At 44.2% G+C, this 18979-nt stretch overlaps 1 protein-coding gene across 1 annotated transcript in view; it reads right to left on the bottom strand.

Annotated features, from left to right (window-relative positions):
* Window positions 1–16921, bottom strand: part of calb1 (calbindin 1) — a 58951-nt gene extending 42030 nt beyond the window's left edge. Inside the window, exons 1-4 of the mRNA XM_033020166.1 lie at window positions 16798–16921; window positions 15721–15797; window positions 12905–12979; window positions 7792–7872 (exon numbers count right to left, since the gene is read on the bottom strand). Coding sequence (XP_032876057.1) covers window positions 7792–7872; window positions 12905–12979; window positions 15721–15797; window positions 16798–16885 — 321 coding nt within the window. The 5' untranslated portion in view covers window positions 16886–16921. The remainder of the gene's footprint in view (window positions 1–7791; window positions 7873–12904; window positions 12980–15720; window positions 15798–16797) is intronic.
* Between the last annotated feature and the right edge of the window lie 2058 nt (window positions 16922–18979).

Below are 18979 nucleotides of genomic sequence, written 5' to 3'. Positions count from 1 at the left end.
GCCCCCCAAGTCCGTGGCGATCAGAGATCTCTGTACACTAGCATTATCCATTAGGGACAATTTAAAATCTTTACCAAAGCCAATTAACCTACAAACATGTACGTCCTTGGAGTGTGGGAGGAAACTGGAGCACCCGGAGAAAGCCCACACGATCACAGGGAGAACGCACAAGCAACGTACAGACAGCACCCGTAGTCAGGATCGAACATAGGTCTCTGGCGCAGTAAGGCAGCAACTGTACCATTCCACCGCTGTGCCGCCCAAGTGGAGCAACCTTTTAAATTTCATTACTGGGTAATAAAGTTGACAAATATGTTATAAATCTTAAGCTCATAACAAGGGCCTGCAGATGCTAGTTTATACCAAAGATAGTTACAAAATGCTGGAGTAACTCAATGGGTCAGGCAGTATCTCTGGAGAAAATGGACAGGTGATGTTTTGGGTTAAGTCTGAAGAAGGGTCCTGACCCAAAACACCTCCTATCCATTTTTTTTTTTTTTTTTTTTAATTTTATTTTATAAGAAGCAAGTGTACAAAAATATAACCAACGGCATATGACATAATACAGTTATTGAACAGCTTCAATTTTGACTTTTAGCTATAGTTAAGAGAAAAGAGAGAAAAAGCAAGAGAGAGAAAAAGTGGAATGTGCAAGGATAGAACCCCTAGACTACCAAAATGGTGTAACCAAAGAGTGAGTAAGTAAAGGAAATAAGAAAGGAATTGAAAAATAAAAAGACAAAAAAGAAAGAAAAAGAGAAGTGATGATATTCCTGCTTCGCATCCCTCCCCACCCATCACCCAACCCGTAATTAGATCTAACATCAAAATTGTGTTGTACCATACTATCCTCGTAATAAATCAATGAATGGTGTCCTATCCATTTTCTTCAGAGATTCTGCCTGACCCGCTGAATTATTGCAGCACTTTGTGTCCATCTTTTTCCTAAATCTCGTCTTGTTTTCGAAAAACAGACAGATTTCAGGTGAAGCTAATTTTTGGAGACAAGAAACTGCAGATGCTGGAAACCTGAGGTAAACCCAAAGTACAGGGGAAGGGAATAGACGTTTCCGGTCTAGTGAATTTTCATCAATCTGAAGACGGGAACTGCTGCGAAATGTTATTTGTCCATTCCCTTCACAAATGTTGCTTGGCCCACAGAGTTCCTCTATTATTTTATTTTTTGAAATTATTTTGGATATTTGCTTCTTTTTTTTGTACTGTAAAATTCCTTTTGGAATCAAAGTATTTCAGTGGGCAAAGAAACAAGTCGATTTGGCCCACCAGGTACATGCCAATTGTTAATTATCCAACTATACTTGCCCTACTTAACAATTCTTGGCCTGTATCTTGCTATCTCTTGGCAATTCAAGTGTTCATTCAGATACTTTTAAAATTGTTGTAAAATTACCTGCCCCCGCCATCTTGAATGTTAGCGGCACTGGGCCTGTGCTCGCTGGAGTTTAGAAGAATGAGGGGGGGGGGGCCTCATTGAAACATGCAGAATTGTGAAAAGCTTGGATGTGGAGAGGATGTTTCCACTAGGAGAAGAGTCTAGGACTAGAGGTCATAACCTCAGAATTAAAGGACGTTCTTTTAGGAAGTAGTTGAGGAGGATTTTATTTAGTCAAGAGGGTGGCGAATCTGTGGAATTCTTTGACACTGAAGGTTGTGGAGGCAAAGGCAGTGGATATATTTAAGGCAGAGATAGATAGATTCTTGATTAGTATGGAGGTCAGATGTTATGGGGAGAAGGCAGGAGAATGGGGTTAGGAGGGAGAGATAGATCAGCCATGATTGAATGGTGGCGTTAGCTTGATGGGCCGAATGGTCTAATTCTACTCCTATCATTTATGACATGACTAGTGCATTCCAAATTGCAACTACCCTCTTCGTTAATAATTTTTTGTCCCTCAGATCCCTTCTAACCAGCTTACACCTCATTTTAAATGCGTGCTCTGTGACGTTATATATTATAGTTGTGGAATAAAGTTCCCCCTCAGTGTTTCGCCTCTCTATGCTGCTCACAATTTAGGATATCTGAGTTAGGTTCCCCCCACCTCATTCCTTCGCCCACCACCCTCCACTATCCTCTGCTCCAAGTGTATCCATTACTGAAACATTCCAAGCTCGGCAACAGTCCTAGTGAGTCGAATACAAAGGAACTGCAGATGCTGGTTTATACCAAAGATAGACACAAAATGCTGGAAGTAACTCAGCGGGTTAGGCAGCATCTCTGAACAAAATGGGTAGGTGAAGTTTCGGGTCGGGACAGTTCTTCAAACCCTTAAGTCTTCAGTCTGAAGAAGGATCCCAACCCTAAACGTCACCATCCATGTTCTCAAGAGATGCTGCCTGACCCATTGAGTTACTCCAGCACTTTGTGTCTTTCCAAATGCATCTCCTCTCTATTCTCACCAGGGCAACCATATGCTTTCTGTGCATAGACACGACATGCTGGATTAACTCATCGGGTCAGCTGCATCCCTGGAGAAAATGAATAGTTGGGACGACAGATGGCACAATGGGCTAAGTGTTCGGCTGGCGACCGGAAGGTGGCCGGTTCGAATCCCGCTTGGAGTGCATACTGTCGTTGTGTCCTTGGGCAAGACACTTCACCCACCTTTGCCTGTGTGTGAATGTGTGTGAATGTGTGTGAGTGATTGGTGGTGGTCGGAGGGGCCGTAGGCGCAGAATGGCAGCCACGCTTCCGTCAGTCTGCCCCAGGGCAGCTGTGGCTACAGAAGTAGCTTACCACCACCGAGTGTGACTGAGGAGTGAATGAATAATGCGATGTAAAGCGCCTTGAGTATTAGAAAGGCGCTATATAAATCCCATCCATTATTATTATTATAGGTGATGTTTCGGGTCGAGACCCTTCTTCAGTGGAGAGGAAAACGAAAGATATAGGCCGTGCTTTCTGTAGTTTGACAACCAGAACTGCACCCAAAAATATTAATTTAGTTCAGTTTAGTTTATTGTCACATGTACCAAGGTACCAAGTGAAAAGCTTTGTTGCGTGCTAACCAGTTAGCGGAAAGGCAATAAATGATTACTATCGTGCTATTTACAGTGTACAGATACATGATATGGGAATAATGTTTAAAGCAAAGTTTGATCAAGGATAGTCTGAGGGTCGCCAATGAGGTAGATAGTAATTTAACACTTATTCATTTGCCTGGTCCTGCAGCTTGTGCCGAGACGACTGGGGAATGTTCAGGCCGCTATTCCGCTGTTGTTTTCGAAAATAGTCTTCCAGAAGGTGGCAGAGATATGCCAGTAATTCCTGGTGACTGTGACATTTGCTGCTCCATCCCCAAGGATACCAAGCTATTGTCTGCCTCACAGCAGCAGCCGGCTCTCTGTGGCACAAGCCACAACTCACATGGGAATTAATATCCCTTGCTAGATTTGAAAATCCTTGTTTGAGGCGTACCACGGCCCCATCCCCGACCTCTACCTCCGCTACATCGACGACTGCATTGGTTCCACCTCCTGCACCCACACACAACTCACTGACTTCATCCATTTCACCACTAACTTCCATCCGGCACTCAAATACATTTCCCTACTGGATCATTTCCGACATTTCCCTACCATTTCTTGACCTCACTATCTCCATCGCAGGTGATAGACTTCTGCCCGACATCCACTATAAACCCACTGACACCCATGGCTATCTAGACTATTCTTCTTCCCACCCTGCCTCCTGTAAGGACTCCATCACCTACTCCCATTCCTCCGTCTACGCCGCATCTGCTCCCAGGGTGAGGTGTTCCACATCAGGGCATCGGAAATGTCCTCATTCTTCAGGGAACGGGGGTTCCCCTCCCCTACTATAGATGAGGCTCGCACCAGGGTCTCTTCCATACCCCGTAACACTGCTCTCTCTCCCCATCCCCCCACTCGTAACAAGGGCAGAGTCCCCCTAGTCCTCACCTTTCACCCCAATAGCCGTCACATACAACAAATAGTCCTCTGTCATTTTCACCACCTCCAACGTGACCCCACCACTTGCCGCATCTTCCCATCTCCCCCCCCCCCTGTCTGCTTTCCGCAAAGACCGCTCCCTCAGTAACTCCCTTGTCAATTCTTCCCTTTTCTCCCGCACCACCCCCTCCCCGGGCACTTTCTCTTGCAACCGCAAGAGATGCTACACTTGTCGCTTTACCTCCCCCCTCGACTCCATTCAAGGACCCAAGCAGACGTTCCAGGTGCGACAGAGGTTCACCTGCATCTCCTCCAACCTCATCTATTGCATCTGCTGCTCTAGATGTCAGCTGATCTACACCGGTGAGACCAAGTGTAGGCTTGGCGATCGTTTCACCGAACACCTCCGCTCGGTCCACATTAGCCAACCTGACCTCCCGGTGGCTCAGCACTTCAACTCCCCCTCCCATTCCGAATCCGACCTCTCTGTCCTGGGCCTCCTCCATGGCCAGAGTGAGCACCACCGGAAATTGGAGGAACAGCATCTCATATTCCGCTTAGGCAGTCTGCACCCTAGTGGTATAAACATTGAATTCTCCCATTTCCGGTAGCCCTTGCTGTCTCCTCCCCTTCTCAGCTTTCCCTCAGCCCTCGGGCTCCTCCTCTTCCTTTTTCCTTTCTTCTCCCCGGCCCCCCCCCCCCCCCCCACCCTCCATCAATCTGAAGAAGGGTTTCGGCCTGAAACGTTGCCTATTTCCTTCGCTCCATAGATGCTGCTGCACCCGCTGAGTTTCTCCAGCATTTTTGTCTACCTTAAAATTCCCTTGTGAGATTTGATCAAATTATTATTATTTTTTAAGCGCACCAATGTCTCTACTTCCTGAGAAGGCTTAGGAAATTCAGCATGTCCCAAACAACTCTCAGCAACTTCCTCAGATGTGCCATAGAAAGCATTTTATCGGGACGCATCACTGCATGGTTTGGGAACAGCTCCATCCAAGACCGCAAGAAATTACTGTGAATTATGGACGTAGCCCAGACCATCACAAACAAACCTCCCTTCTATTGACTCCATAATCAAGGACGAGTCGCACCCTGGCCACTCCCTCTTCTCCCCTCTCCCATCGGGCAAAAATATAGAAGTGTGAAAACACTCACCTCAAGATTCAGGGACATTTTCCTCCCAGCTGTTATCAGGCAACTTAACCATCCCACCATCAATAGAGAGCACTCCTGAACTACTATCTGTCTCTTTGGTGGCCCTCGGACTATCTTTCATCAGACTTTATCTGGCACTAAACGTTATTCCCTTGTCCACTCTGAATGGCTCGTTTGTAATCAAGATTTGTCTTTCAGCTGACTGATTAGCATGCAACAAAAGCTGTTTACTGTACCTGACACAGTGTTACATGTGGCAATAAACTAAACTAAACTGAACAAAACTAAAATTACATATCTCCTAAAAGAGCCTCAGATCACCAGTAAAATGTAACCACAAGGATGGACAAAAAGTGCTGGAGCAACTCAGCAGGTCAGGCAGCATCTCTGGGGACAATGTGGAGAGGATGTTTCCACTAGTGGGAGAGTCGAGGACCAGAGGCCATAGCCTCGGAATAAAGGGACATACCTTTAGAAAGGAGATGAGGAAGAATTTATTTAGTCAGCGAGTGGTGAATATGTGGAATTCATTGCCACAGATGGCCGTGGAGGCCAAGTTAATGGATATTTCTTAGGCGGATATTGACAGGTTCTTGATTAGTGTGGGTGTCTTGAATCTCTTGAATCTTGGTGTTAGGAGTTATGGGGAGAAGGCAAGAGAATGGGATTGAGAGGGAAAGATAGATCAGCCATGATTGAATGGCCTAGACTATATGGATCGTACAGCCTAATTCTGCTCCTAAAACTAATGGACATGGATAGGTGATGTTTCGGGTTGAAATGTCACCTATCCATGTTCTCCAGAGATGCTGCTTGACCTGCTGACCGCTGTGCCTGTTTCTGTGGCAAATGAATTGGTTCTGATGAACAATCCCCGATCTGAAGACTGACTGTGTCTCCCTTCCTCTTTTTGTGCCTTAACCAGCATTTGCAGTTCTTTGTTTCTACAGGTAGACGCAAGGAGATGTGGCTGCTGCTGCTTTATAAAAAAAAAGACACAAAATGTTGGAGTAACTCAGTGGGTCAGGCAGTATCTCTGGAGAACGAGGCTAGGCGAATGTTGGGTTGTGTCTGAAGAAGGGTCCCGACCCAAAGCAATATCTAACCATGTTCTCCAGAGATGCTACCTGACCCGCTGAGTTGCTCCAGCACTTTGTGTGTTTCTCAGATTAACAATACTGTTTGGACTCCCAACACTGCCATGCCCATCTCCCAGTCTCACTGCTCCAAACTAATGTTTTGATTGCAACATCAGGGGTCTAAGTTGACTTGAAATTATTCAGTGTATTCTTCCAACATTCATTTTTGTGGCTGCACACTTGAAATTAAATTTGTTTAATTCATTCTTTCAAATACATTTCTGCCATTTAGCACGCAACAAATGCTTTTCACTGTACACTAAACTAAACTAAACAAAAACTAAAGATAGACACTAAAACTAAACTAAATTGAACATTTTGAAATTCCTTTTGAACAGATTCAATGATGTCTTTATAAAAATGTATAAAAATGTATAATGTATACCATGTATTAAAAAAATCATGCTACTTGATGTCTATGGACTTTGTGTACATTTGTTTGTGTCATTAAATTGGTTACAAAACCCACAATCAAAGCTATGGGGAAAAAACACAGAAATTTAGGAAATGTTTATATACCACTGATACAATAGCATAAACGTATAATTTGTGGCAAAAATTAACTAATAATGTAATTTATTTCATAATTCCAATAATATCTATTAGATTGACACAAAATGCTGGAGCAATTCAGCAGGTCTTAGAGTCATGGAGAGTCATAGTGATACAGTGTGGAAACAGGCCCTTTGGCCCAACTCGCCCACACCGGCCAATAATGTCCCAGCTGCCCTAGTCCCACTTGTGTGCGCTTGGTCTACATAACTCTCCAAACCTGTCCTGTCCAGTTCAGGCAGCATCCGTGGAGAAGATTGTTAAGGGCTTGGACACGCTAGAGGCAGGAAACATGTTCCCGATGTTGGGGGAGTCCAGAACCAGAGGCCACAGTTTAAGAATAAGGAGTAAGCCATTTAGAACGGAGACGAGGAAACACTTTTTCTCACAGAGAGTGGTGAGTCTGTGGAATTCTCTGCCTCAGAGGGTGGTGGAGGCCGGTTCTCTGGATACTTTCAAGAGAGAGCTAGATAGGGCTCTTAAAAATAGCGGAGTCAGGGGATATGGGTAGAAGGCAGGAACGGGGTACTGATTGGGGATGATCAGCCATGATCATATTGAATGGCGGTGCTGGCTCGAAGGGCCAAATGGCCTACTCCTGCACCTATTGTCTATTGTCTATAAAATGGAGAGGTGACATTTTTGGACGGGACCCTTCTTCAGACATTATTAATTAATTATTATTATTATTATTTTCATCATCAATTGGGTAGATGTATTCACAACGTTATTCAAAAATTTAAAATAATGTTATAATCTTGCATATACTATAATACGCAAAAAGATTCAAATGTCAGTCAGATCCCATTTGTATTATAGGCAGGTAACTCGGCTGTTTGAACAAATACAAATGTTTTTGTTAGTATTGTAGGTAGTGACAGGATTCACATTCTTAGAAAATAATAAGCAAAAAAAAAAACACAATATTGAACCTTGACCGAGCAAGGATTTTGTACAATATGACACGAGTGACTATTTGACTCTGTCAAAGACTGGGGAAGGACACTGGTACCTCGATAAATTCTGTGCTCGACTTCAACTGTTGACGAAAGAATAAGAAGAAGTTTTCCTCTGTCGGCAGAATCTGGATAAGCTAGAAAAATGATACACAAGATTAGCACTCGGTTTTCTAATTCAGCATCGGCAATACTGAAAATGGAACTTTCTTGACGGGAAAAGCTTTACAATTTTATACGCTGCCACTTATTTGCATCCTTTTGTGTCCCTCCCTCTTACCATTATTGAATGATTATCAATTATTCTAGCTTTCACCCACACTGTCTTGGTTTGCTGGAGGTTGGATGCAATCATTGACCTAGGGTGCAAGCTTCAAGAATTCGTCAGCATTATAACAATGATCCCAGGATTGAGTAGGTTACCATATGATGAGCGTTTGACGGCACTGGGCCTATATTCCCTGGAATATAGAAGAATGAGGGGGGAACCTCATTGAAACATACAGAATAGTGAAAGGCTTGGATAGAGTGGATGTGGAGAGGATGTTTCCACTAGTGGGAGAGTCTAGGACTAGAGATCATTGCCTCAGAATTAAAGGACATTCTTTCAGGAAGGAGATGAGGATACATTTTTTCAGTGGTGAATCTGTGGAATTCTTTGCCACAGAAGGCTGTGGGGATCAAGTCAGTGGGTATATATAAGGCAGAGATAAATAGATTCTTAATTAGTGCAGGTGTCAGAGGTTATGGGGAGAAGGCAGGAGAATGGGGTTAGGAGGGAGAGATAGATCAGCCATGATTGAATGGCAGAGTAGACTTGATGGGCCGAATGGCCTAATTCTACTCCTATAACTTATGATCATACGAACAAATTCCCGTTTCAAAACTGAGATTTTTACTATTCTGACATAAATTGCCTCCTAAGCCTCCCAGATAACGAAATATACTGAAACCATTGTTGATTCGTGTCATAACAATGGTTAATGTTCAAGAATTGATCTATCCAGTCGTGTCTTTCATTGACTGAAGAACTATTGTGTTGTCTTGACAACGTATCTGACCTGGGAACTTCACACACACACATATCCTTTGATGTTCCTTCGTGACATTAAAGTCAATTCCTGACATCCTGCTGAAAATTGTTACATTTACATTGATCACTGCAGAATAAGGGCAGTTTATGATGGGGGGGGGGGGTGTTTAGAGAGATACAGCGTGAAAACAGGCCCTTCGGCCCACCGGGTCTGTGCCGACCAGTGATCCCCACACACCAACACTATCCTACACACTAGGGACAATTTACAATTTTACCGATGCCAATTAACCTACACACCTGCACGTCTTTTGGATTGTGGGAGGAAACTGGAGCAGACGGAAAAAACCCACGGGGTCACAGGGAGAACGTACAAACTCCGCACAGACAGCACCTGTAGTCGGGATTGAACCCGGGTCCATGGCGCTGTAAGGCAGCAACTCTACCGTTGCACCACCGTGCTGCCCCATTCTCATCAATTTTTATTAACACTGTTACATAATTCTGATTATCTAAATTTATTTTCATTTAGCACAGCAGTCCTTGGAGGCAGAGGACCTTCATAAATTCCTTAAATACATATCGAAATCACAAAGAGTCTTAACGCATTGCATTGAAGGTGAGGAAACTAATGTGAAAATGTTGCCACCTTTGTGTATAATAACTGATTGTATACAATGAAAAATTGCTTTTATTCACATCATTTTCAATAAATCCGTTACTTTCTGATCTCAACTTATATTGAGAATTGGGATTTTGAAAAAAGGTTTTCACTGGATCAATAAATGGTTTCAATGCATTCACAAATCAATACCAGGAAAGTTTTTCATTCATCTTATTGTTATCGTATCTTTAAAAGATATCTTTTATTTCTGTCATCTTCATTTGGTTAGGGTCTGATTAGGAACAGTCAACATGGATTTGTGCCTGGAAGGTCATGTTTGACTAATCTCCTTGAATTTTTTGAAGAGGTTACTAGGGAAATTGATGAGGGTAAAGCGGTGGATGTTGTCTATATGGACTTCAGTAAGGCCTTTGACAAGGTTCCACATGGAAGGTTGGTTAAGAAGGTTCAATTGTTGGGTATTAATGGTGGAGTAGCAAGATGGATTCAACAGTGGCTGAATGGGAGATGCCAGAGAATAATGGTGGATGGCTGTTTGTCAGGTTGGAGGCCGGTGACTAGTGGGGTGCCTCAGGGATCTGTGTTGGGTCCACTGTTGTTTGTTATATACATCAATGATCTGGATGATGGTGTGGTAAATTGGATTAGTAAGTATGCAGATGATACTAAGATAGGTGGTGTTGTGGATAATGAAGTAGATTTTCAAAGTCTACAGAGAGATTTAGGCCATTTGGAAGAGTGGGCTGAAAGATGGCAGATGGAGTTTAATGCTGATAAGTGTGAGGTGCTACATCTTGGCAGGACAAATCAAAATAGGACGTACATGGTAAATGGTAGCGAGTTGAGGAATGCAGTTGAACAGAGGGATCTAGGAATAACTGTGCATAGTTCCCTGAAGGTGGAATCTCATGTAGATAGGGTGGTAAAGAAAGCTTTTGGTGTGCTGGCCTTTATAAATCAGAGCATTGAGTATAGAAGTTGGGATGTAATGTTAAAATTGTACAAGGCATTGGTGAGGCCAATTCTGGAGTATGGTGTACAATTTTGGTCGCCAAATTATAGGAAAGATGTCAACAAAATAGAGAGAGTACAGAGGAGATTTACTAGAATGTTGCCTGGGTTTCAGCACCTAAGTTACAGAGAAAGGTTGAACAAGTTAGGTCTTTATTCTTTGGAGCGCAGAAGGTTAAGGGGGGACTTGATAGAGGTCTTTAAAATGATGAGAGGGATAGACAGAGTTGACGTGGATAAGCTTTTCCCATTGAGAGTAGGGAAGATTCAAACAAGAGGACATGACTTGAGAATTAAGGGACAGAAGTTTAGGGGTAACATGAGGGGGAACTTCTTTCCTCAGAGAGTGGTAGCTGTGTGGAATGAGCTTCCAGTGGAAGTGGTGGAGGCAGGTTCGATTTTATCATTTAAAAATAAATTGGATAGTTATATGGATGGGAAAAGAATGGAGGGTTCTGGTCTGAGTGCAGGTAGATGGGACTAGGTGAGAGTAAGTGTTCGGCACGGACTAGAAGGACCGAGATGGCCTGTTTCCGTGCTGTAATTGTTATATGGTTATATGGTTACATTTCTGCGTTAGATCTGTTCAATTCAGTTTAGTTTATTGTCACATGTACCGAGGTATAGTGAAATGATTTTGTTGCATGCTAACTAAAAAGACAATACATGATTACAATCAAACCATTTACAGTGTATAGATACATAAGGAATAACGTTCAGTGCAAGGTAAAGCCACCAAATTCCGATCAAAGACTGAGGGTCACCAATTAGGTAGATAGTAGTTCAGGATAGCTGTCTAGCTGTCAGTGTGATGATTCAGTTGCCTTTTTTTTACAACTGGGAAGAAACTGTCCCTGAATCTGGATGTGTGTGTTTCACCCTTCTTTCCCTTTTGCCTGATGGGAGAGAGGAGAAGAGGGAGTGGCTAGGGTGCGACTTGTCCTTGATTATGCTGCTGGCCTTGCCGAGGCAGTGTGAGGGGTAAATGGAGTCAATGGAAGGGAGGTTGGTTTGTGTGATGGTCTGGGCTGCGTCCACAATTCTCCTTTTGCAGTACGCCATCCTCTCAATAGGCACCGATGAAGGGTCGGCTGTGAAGACCATTTCCAATAACATGTAGGAAAGAACTGCAGATGCTGGTTTAAATCGAAGCTAGACATAAAATGCTGGAGTAACTCAGCGGGACAGGCAGCATCTCGGGAGAGAAAGAATTGGTGACGTTTCGGATCGAGACCCTTCTTCAGACTGATGTCAGGGGAGTGGGCGGTACAGAGATAAAATGTAATCAGAGACAGGAAGACTGGTTGGAGAACTGGGAAGGGGATGGAGAGAGAGGGAATGCAAGGGTTAGTTGAAGGTAGAAGAAGTCAAAGTTCTTTCTGGGGTACAAGCTGCAAGTTCTGTGGTGCAAGCTGCCCAAGCGAAATACGAGGTGCTGTTCCTCCAATTTGTGCTGGGACTCACTCTGGTAATGGAGGAGGCCCAGGCCTAAAAGGACAGTGTGGGAATGGGAGGAGGAGTTAAAGAGCTGAGCAACCAGGAGGTCAGGTAGGTTTAGGCGGACCGAGAGGATATACCACTGGGGTGCAAGCTACCCAAGCGACATACCGCTAGGGTGCAAACATTTCCAATAATGTTCCGCATTGAACCGCCAGGTCCAGGCAATCTCAGTCTTGAATTAATATTCATCTGATGATGAGAATGCTTCAGTGGATGTGGTCAATTTGGTTCAAGAATGTAACAAATGAAATTGCAGGCAAAATATAATTTACTTACCAATTTAACCTACTGAAATATTGTTCCTCTAACTCTCAAAGTTGTGATGAGCTTTTTTTATGCTGCTTAAAAATACTGCAGACTCAAGTCATGTTTGCCAAAATGTAAAAATAGATTACAATTGTAACATTTCTGAATTAGTAATATAGCATTTAAAAGTTTAAAATCTGGATTCATACAAGGGTGTTCCTGAATATTTTATTTCTTTTGTGAAATTGTTTTATGTGAGAGTTGATACTGCGTCTGAAGACCTGTAATAGTTTTGAAAATGGTAAATGGTAAAAATGGTTCCCCAAACGAATTGATAAATTTGATATTAAAGTGTGGGAAATAACAAGAAACAGCAAGCACCACGTTGCTTAAAAGTAATGAGATCAAATATTTCCCCACATCAATTGATATTAACAGTTTGGGTGCAAGCGCGACATAGGCGGTAGAGTTGCTACCTTGTAGCGCATGAGACCCGGGTTCGATCCTGACTACGGGTGCTGTCTGAACGGAGTTTGTACATTCTCACTGCATAGGTTTTCTCCAGGACCTCCCGTTCTCCCCCCCCCCCCCCCCCCCCCCCCCCCCCCGTATTCCAAAGAATGGCTTCGGTAAAATTGTCCCTAGTGTGTAGGATAGTGTTACTGGGCGGCGTGGACTCGGTGGGCCGAATGGCCCGTTTCCACGATGCACGTTCTAAACTAATCCAAAGTTAAAGCAAATGGGAGGTTCTTACATCTGCCAGTTCTATTTTTCCCTCGGCGCTCTGGTCGAATTTCTCCACCAAAGCTTTCATCTCGTCAGATAATTCCTGGGGATGGAACACGTTAGTTTTGTTACTCAACATTCCTGCAGGACTCGGCCTTTAAACTTGTACACGAGCCTTTAATACGTACACAAGCAAATTAAAAAGGTGTACGGATGACAAAGCATGTTCTAGTGCTACATACACACAGTTACACAACGGCGATGTAAAATGAGAAGAGCTTGCAATTGTAAAAAAAAAATTTTTTAAACTGCATATGCGTGTTTACTCCGGAGATAGACACAACATGCTGGAGTATGGAGTATAAATGGGAACTCTGGTATTTACTGTTTCGAAAATGATCTACATTTGGTTTGTTTACAGTAACCAATTAAATAAGTTTTGCTTTACATTTCGAAGCTATTAATGCCCCACTTTTATTACATTATACGTAGCAGATGTCACTTAAACAAGATAACTCCTTTAAATCCACAATGTTAGGCGAGCGCGGAACGATAATACACACATATAATAAAGTATAATCCAACTACTTTTAAGGCTAATTGATCAGTAGATACGAGGAACTGCAGATGCTGGTTTAAGGTGATTAGTTTGTCATTAATTTGTGGATGTTATAGTGACGATCTCATTTATCCTACGAGTTACGCTATCATTAAGGATTGATTTCTAAATAACCCGCCAATTTCTCTTAATTCGCTGTTATATCCGAGAACTGCTCCAGATGAACTCCTGGATTTGATTCCCGGGGTTAAAAGAAACAAAAAACAAATGCACTTAAAGCACCAGGGGTGGGGTAGAGGCGTACGACCAACGAACGGGGCGATATTATCCAGAATTAGTCAAATAAAATAAAAATTGGAGTACTAAATAATGGCACAGATTTGAGAGGTGCGGGAAGGAACTGCAGATGCTGGTTTAAACCGAAGATAGGCTCAAAAAGCTGGGGTAACTCAGCGGGACGGGCAGCATCTCTGGAGAAAAGGAATGGGCGAGATTTCGGGTCGAGACCCTTCTTCAGACTGCAGTGTGCAGTCGCCTAGTCCATTTCTCCAGAGATGCTGTCTGGCCCGCCGAGTTACTCCAGCTTTTCGCGTCTCTCTACGGATTTGAGAGAGTGAGATTCACTGCCTAGAGAGAGAGTGAGATACATCGTCGGTATTAAATGTACAAGAGTCGTTTCACAGGGCCGTAGTCAAGGAAACAGCAGCGTACCAATAGTCCGATTATTGTAGCGGTATAGCAATGACATCTCTCTCTGCTGTCCGTTTTTGGTGCTTCATATATTTGTGATTCCCCTTAACGTTAACGACCTACTGCAGCAGAGATTCTAAATACAGGCTAACATTTCATCAATGTATTTCATACATTTAGCATTCTTTAGTTACTCGGGAAACTCAACCCCCCTGACTAAATACGATTGGATTAAACCGAAGACAGACACAAAATGCTGGAGTAACTCAGCGGGACAGGCAGCATCTCTGGAGAAAAAAAGAACGGGTGCCGTTTCGGGTCGAGACCCTTCTTCAGACCATTGGTGTTCAGACCGGTTTTAAATGGAAACAACATTGGCTGCAGTGAATTTCAAGAGTGGCGACTCGGTCTAAGAACTGCCAGAGGTTTGTAGCAGAGAGATTGTTAATGACTTGGTGACCAAGTAGTTTTCACTACACGAGTTAAACGCGAAATGCTGGAGCAGCGGGGATAGATGGGCGATTTTTCGGGTCGGGACCCTTCTTCTGTCCGTTAGAAAGAAACGGAGTAGATTCGAGTTGAAATCTAGGATCCCTGTGCGATTAGTTATGAAGAAGTAGAAAATGGGAACCGTAGATGCTGTTAATACACACACAAAAACCCCCTCAAAGTGCTGGAGTAACTCAGCAGGTCAGGCAGCATCTCTGGGGAGCATGGATGGTTGATGTTCAGAAGAAGGGACATTTAAACATTTAAAATTCTTCCGAAGAAAGACCTCGATCCAAAACGTTACCTATCCATGTTCTCCGGAGATGCTGCCTGAGTTACTACAGCACTTTGAGTCATTTTACGATCAGTTGTGAATTCTGTAGGTGGGTGTTTGGATCTTTCCGACTGATACATAAAAATCAGCGATATCGCTGGGGAAACTCGCGGGATCAATGATCAACAATAATTTGATCCTTCTCCCTCGTGGAACAGGGACAACAACTATTCCCATCTCTGAAAGAGATGCTCCATTTATGCCTAGGAAGGAACTGCAGATGCTGGTTTTACACCGAAGACAGACACAACAAGCTGGAGTAACTCAGCGGGCCAGGCAGCATCTCCGGAGGAAAAGAATAGGTGACCTTTCGGGTCGAGACCCTTCTTCAGACTGGGAGAAGTCCAAAGAAAGGTCTCCATCCAAAACTGCATCTATCCCTTCTCTCCAGAGATGCTGCCTAGTCCCGCTGAGTTAATCCAGCTTTTTTGTGCCTATCTTCCATTTTCGCATCTGGGCGCTGTTGAGAAACAGTCACATGCCTGGTCTTCCGAAGAAATCTCACTTCATGTATCACATTCACTTCAATAAAACGACACCCGCTTTATTATTCCCGACGTGCAGGAAGGACTGAAGAAGGGTCTCGACCCGAAACGCCACCCATTCCTTCTCTTCGTAGATGCTGCCTAGTCCCGCTGAGTTACTCCAGCTTTTTGTGTCTATTTTATAATTCTGATTGCAATCTAACATTCGGCCATTTATTTGTCGGTAATTTGCTCCCGCGCGGATTAATTCCATAGCATAAAACAGTCGTGGATGATCTGACACTTACTAAGCCGGCGCCTTTCCGGGCTTGCTGCAGTTCTCGAATGAAGTTTTGCAAATCTCTTCCGGCAATATAGCCATGACCTAAAACAGTAAATCACACTTTTAGCAATGACAAACGTCGGTATTTGGAGCCATACATCGTAGAAACAAGCCCTCGGTCATCAGATCCCCCCCACCTTATCCCAATGTAGACACAAACATGCTGGAGTAACTCAGCGGGTCAGGCAGCGTCTCTGGAGAAAAGGGATATGCGACGTTTCGGGTCGAGACCCTTCTTTAGACTTCTCCCAGGCTGAAGAAGGGTCTCGACCCGAATCATCACCCATTTATTTTCTCCAGAGATGCTGCCAGACCCGCCGAGTTGCTCCAGCTTTTTCTGTGTCCATCTTCGGTTTAAACCAGTATCTGCAGTTCCTTCCTGCACTTATTCTAGTTTAATGTTTTGGACTTTAGACATACAGCGTGGAAACAGGCCATTCGGCCCACCGAGTCCATGCTGACCAGCGATACACTAGCACTACCTTACACACCAGGGACAATTTTACCGAAGCCAATTAGCCGACAAACCTGTAGGTCTTTGGAGAGTGGGAGGAGATCCCAGAGAAAATCCACACGGGTCACGGGGAGAACGTGCAAACTCCGGACAGACAGCACCGGTAGTCAGCATCGAACCCAGGTCTCTGGCGCTGCAAGGCAGCAACTCTACCGCCGTCCGCTTTGTTTTTATCCCTCTCAGTTTCCACCAGCTCGCTTGCAAATTCTAACAGATACACTATCGGGATAATTAACTTGCCCCAAGTTTAATCAAGTTGGAATGAGAAATATCTTAATCAAGTTGGAATGAGAAATATCTTAATCAAGTTGGAATTAGATATATTGGTCACTTCACACATCAGACAGACAGGTTCACTATCTGACGTCTACAATCTCATTTAGTTAATCGTACGAATTTAAAATGTTTTCTTTAGCATTTTGTTGTTATTTAATGCAAAGAGTCCACTAACTTTTTTTTGCAAATAAGTGTGGAAGCAGTTGGAATTTGGTGTATTTCAAAGGAAATTTAAAAAAAAGTTAGAATTACCAGCATGATCGTAGTGGTGCCAAATTTCCAAGAACTGCGAGGTGGAGTCTTCAATCCCTTGGAGGTAAAGGCTGTGTGTGTCTGCCATGGTGCTGGGTGCTTGACGCCGGGCTGCCGGCTGCCCTCTCGCTCGCTATCTCAGTCTGAGCCCAGCTACTGGCGGTGCGCTCCTCTAAATGCTGCCCCCAGACGCGGTGGGCAGGACCTCACTGCGACAGTACGCAGGCGCCACTCTTCCCATTCAGTCGCCAGGGGGGGAGAGAGGAGAGGGGAGAGGAGGGGTGAAGTGAAGGGAGAGGGGATGAGGGAGGGGTAGAGAAGAGAGGGGAGTTGAGAGGGGAGAGGGGGTCATGTTAGAGAGGGGAGGGGATGGGAGGGGAAAGGGAGAGGAGGGGATGGGAGAGGGGATGAGGGGAGAGGGAGGGAGGGAAGGGGGAAAGGGGAGTAGAGAGGGGGAAGATAATAGGGGAGAGGAGGGGAGAGAGGAGAGGAGGGAGAGGAAAAGAGGGGAGGAAAAAGGGGAGAGGAGAGGATGGGGAGAGGGAATAGGGGAGGAGGAGAGGGGAGAGGAAAGGGGAGAGGAAAGGAGGGTAGAGAGGGGGAAGATAATAGGGGAGAGGAGGGGGGAGAGGATAGGGGAGGGAGAAGAAAAAGAGGGGAGGAAAAAGGGAGAGGAGAGGATGGGAGAGAGGGAATGAGGGGGAAAGATGGGAGGATGGGGAGAGTAGGGAGGGGAGGGGAGAGGGGAGGAGAGACGTGTTAAGGGAGAGAGGAGAAGGGAGGGGTAGAGAAGAGAGGGAGAGGAAAGGGGAGGGGATAGAGGGGAGAAGAGAGAAGTGGCGAAAGAAGAGAGGGGAGAGTGAGGAGAGAGGTGAGAGTGGAGGAGAGAGAGGTGAGTGGAGAGGGGAGGGAGGAGAGAGGGAAGAGGAGAGAGAGGGGAGAGCAGAGAGGGGTGAGGAGAGAGGGAGTATTTACAAGGCAAAGTGCCCGACTTCCACCGTATGCAGAGCCGCAGGTTTTGCAACGTGTGAGGGAACTGCACAATATAGTGGAAAATAAGATTATTCTTTCTGGGTGTTTTGTTATTTTCCCCCAGTTTCAAACAAATAGCACATGAGTTACTATTGACTCCATGCATGGGGAAATGAGGGACATTGGATTTTATTGTTTACTAAAATATACAGTGCCCTTCATAATGTTTGGGACAAAGTCCCATCGTTTATTTATTTGCCTCTGCACTCCACAATTTGAGATTGGTAATAGAGAAAAAAAAAATCACATGTGGTTAAAGTGCACATTGTCAGATTTTAATAAAGACCATTTTTACACATTTTGTTTTCACCATGTAAAAATTACAGCAGTGTTTATACATAGTCCCCCCATTTCAGGGCACCATATTGTTTGGGACACAGCAATGTAATGTAAATGAAAGTAGTCATGTTTAGTATTTTGTTGCATATTCTTTGCATGCAATGACTGCTTGAAGTCTGTGATTCATGGACATCACCAGTTGCTGGGAGTCTTCTCTGGTGATGCTCTGCCAGGCCTTTATTGCAGCCATCTTTAGTTTATGCTTGTCTTGGGGGCTAATCCCCTTCAGTTTTCTCTTCAGCATTTAAAGGGATGCTCAATTGGGTTCAGATCGGGTGATTGACTTGGCCAATCAAGAATTTACCATTTTTTAGCTTTGAAAATCTCCTTTGTTGCTTTAGAAGTATGTTTGGGATCATTGTCTTGCTGAATGAACCGCCGGCTAATGAGTTTTGAGGCATTTGTTTGAACTTGCTGTGTCTATACACTCCAGAATTCATTATGCTACTACCATCAGCAGTTGTATCATCAATGAAGATAGGTGAGCCAGTACCTTCAGCAGCCATACATGCACAGGCCATAATACCCTCACCACCGTGTTTCGCAGATGAGGTGGTATGCTTTGGATCTTGGGCAGTTCCTTCTCTCCTCCATACTTTGCTCTTGCCATCACTCTGATATAAGTTAATCTTTGTCTCATCTGTCCACAAGACCTTTTTCCAGAACTGTGGTTGCTCTTTTAAGTACTTCTTGGCAAACTGTAACCAGGCCATCCTATTTTTGCGGCTAACCAGTGGTTTGCATCTTGCAGTGTAGCCTCTGTATTTCTGTTCATGAAGTCTTCTGCGGACAGTGGTCATTGACAAATCCA

This window comes from Amblyraja radiata, chromosome 4, assembly GCF_010909765.2.
Source record: "Amblyraja radiata isolate CabotCenter1 chromosome 4, sAmbRad1.1.pri, whole genome shotgun sequence".
NCBI classification, from domain to species: Eukaryota; Metazoa; Chordata; class Chondrichthyes; order Rajiformes; family Rajidae; genus Amblyraja; species Amblyraja radiata.
This window is presented reverse-complemented; position numbering and strand designations above follow the sequence as displayed.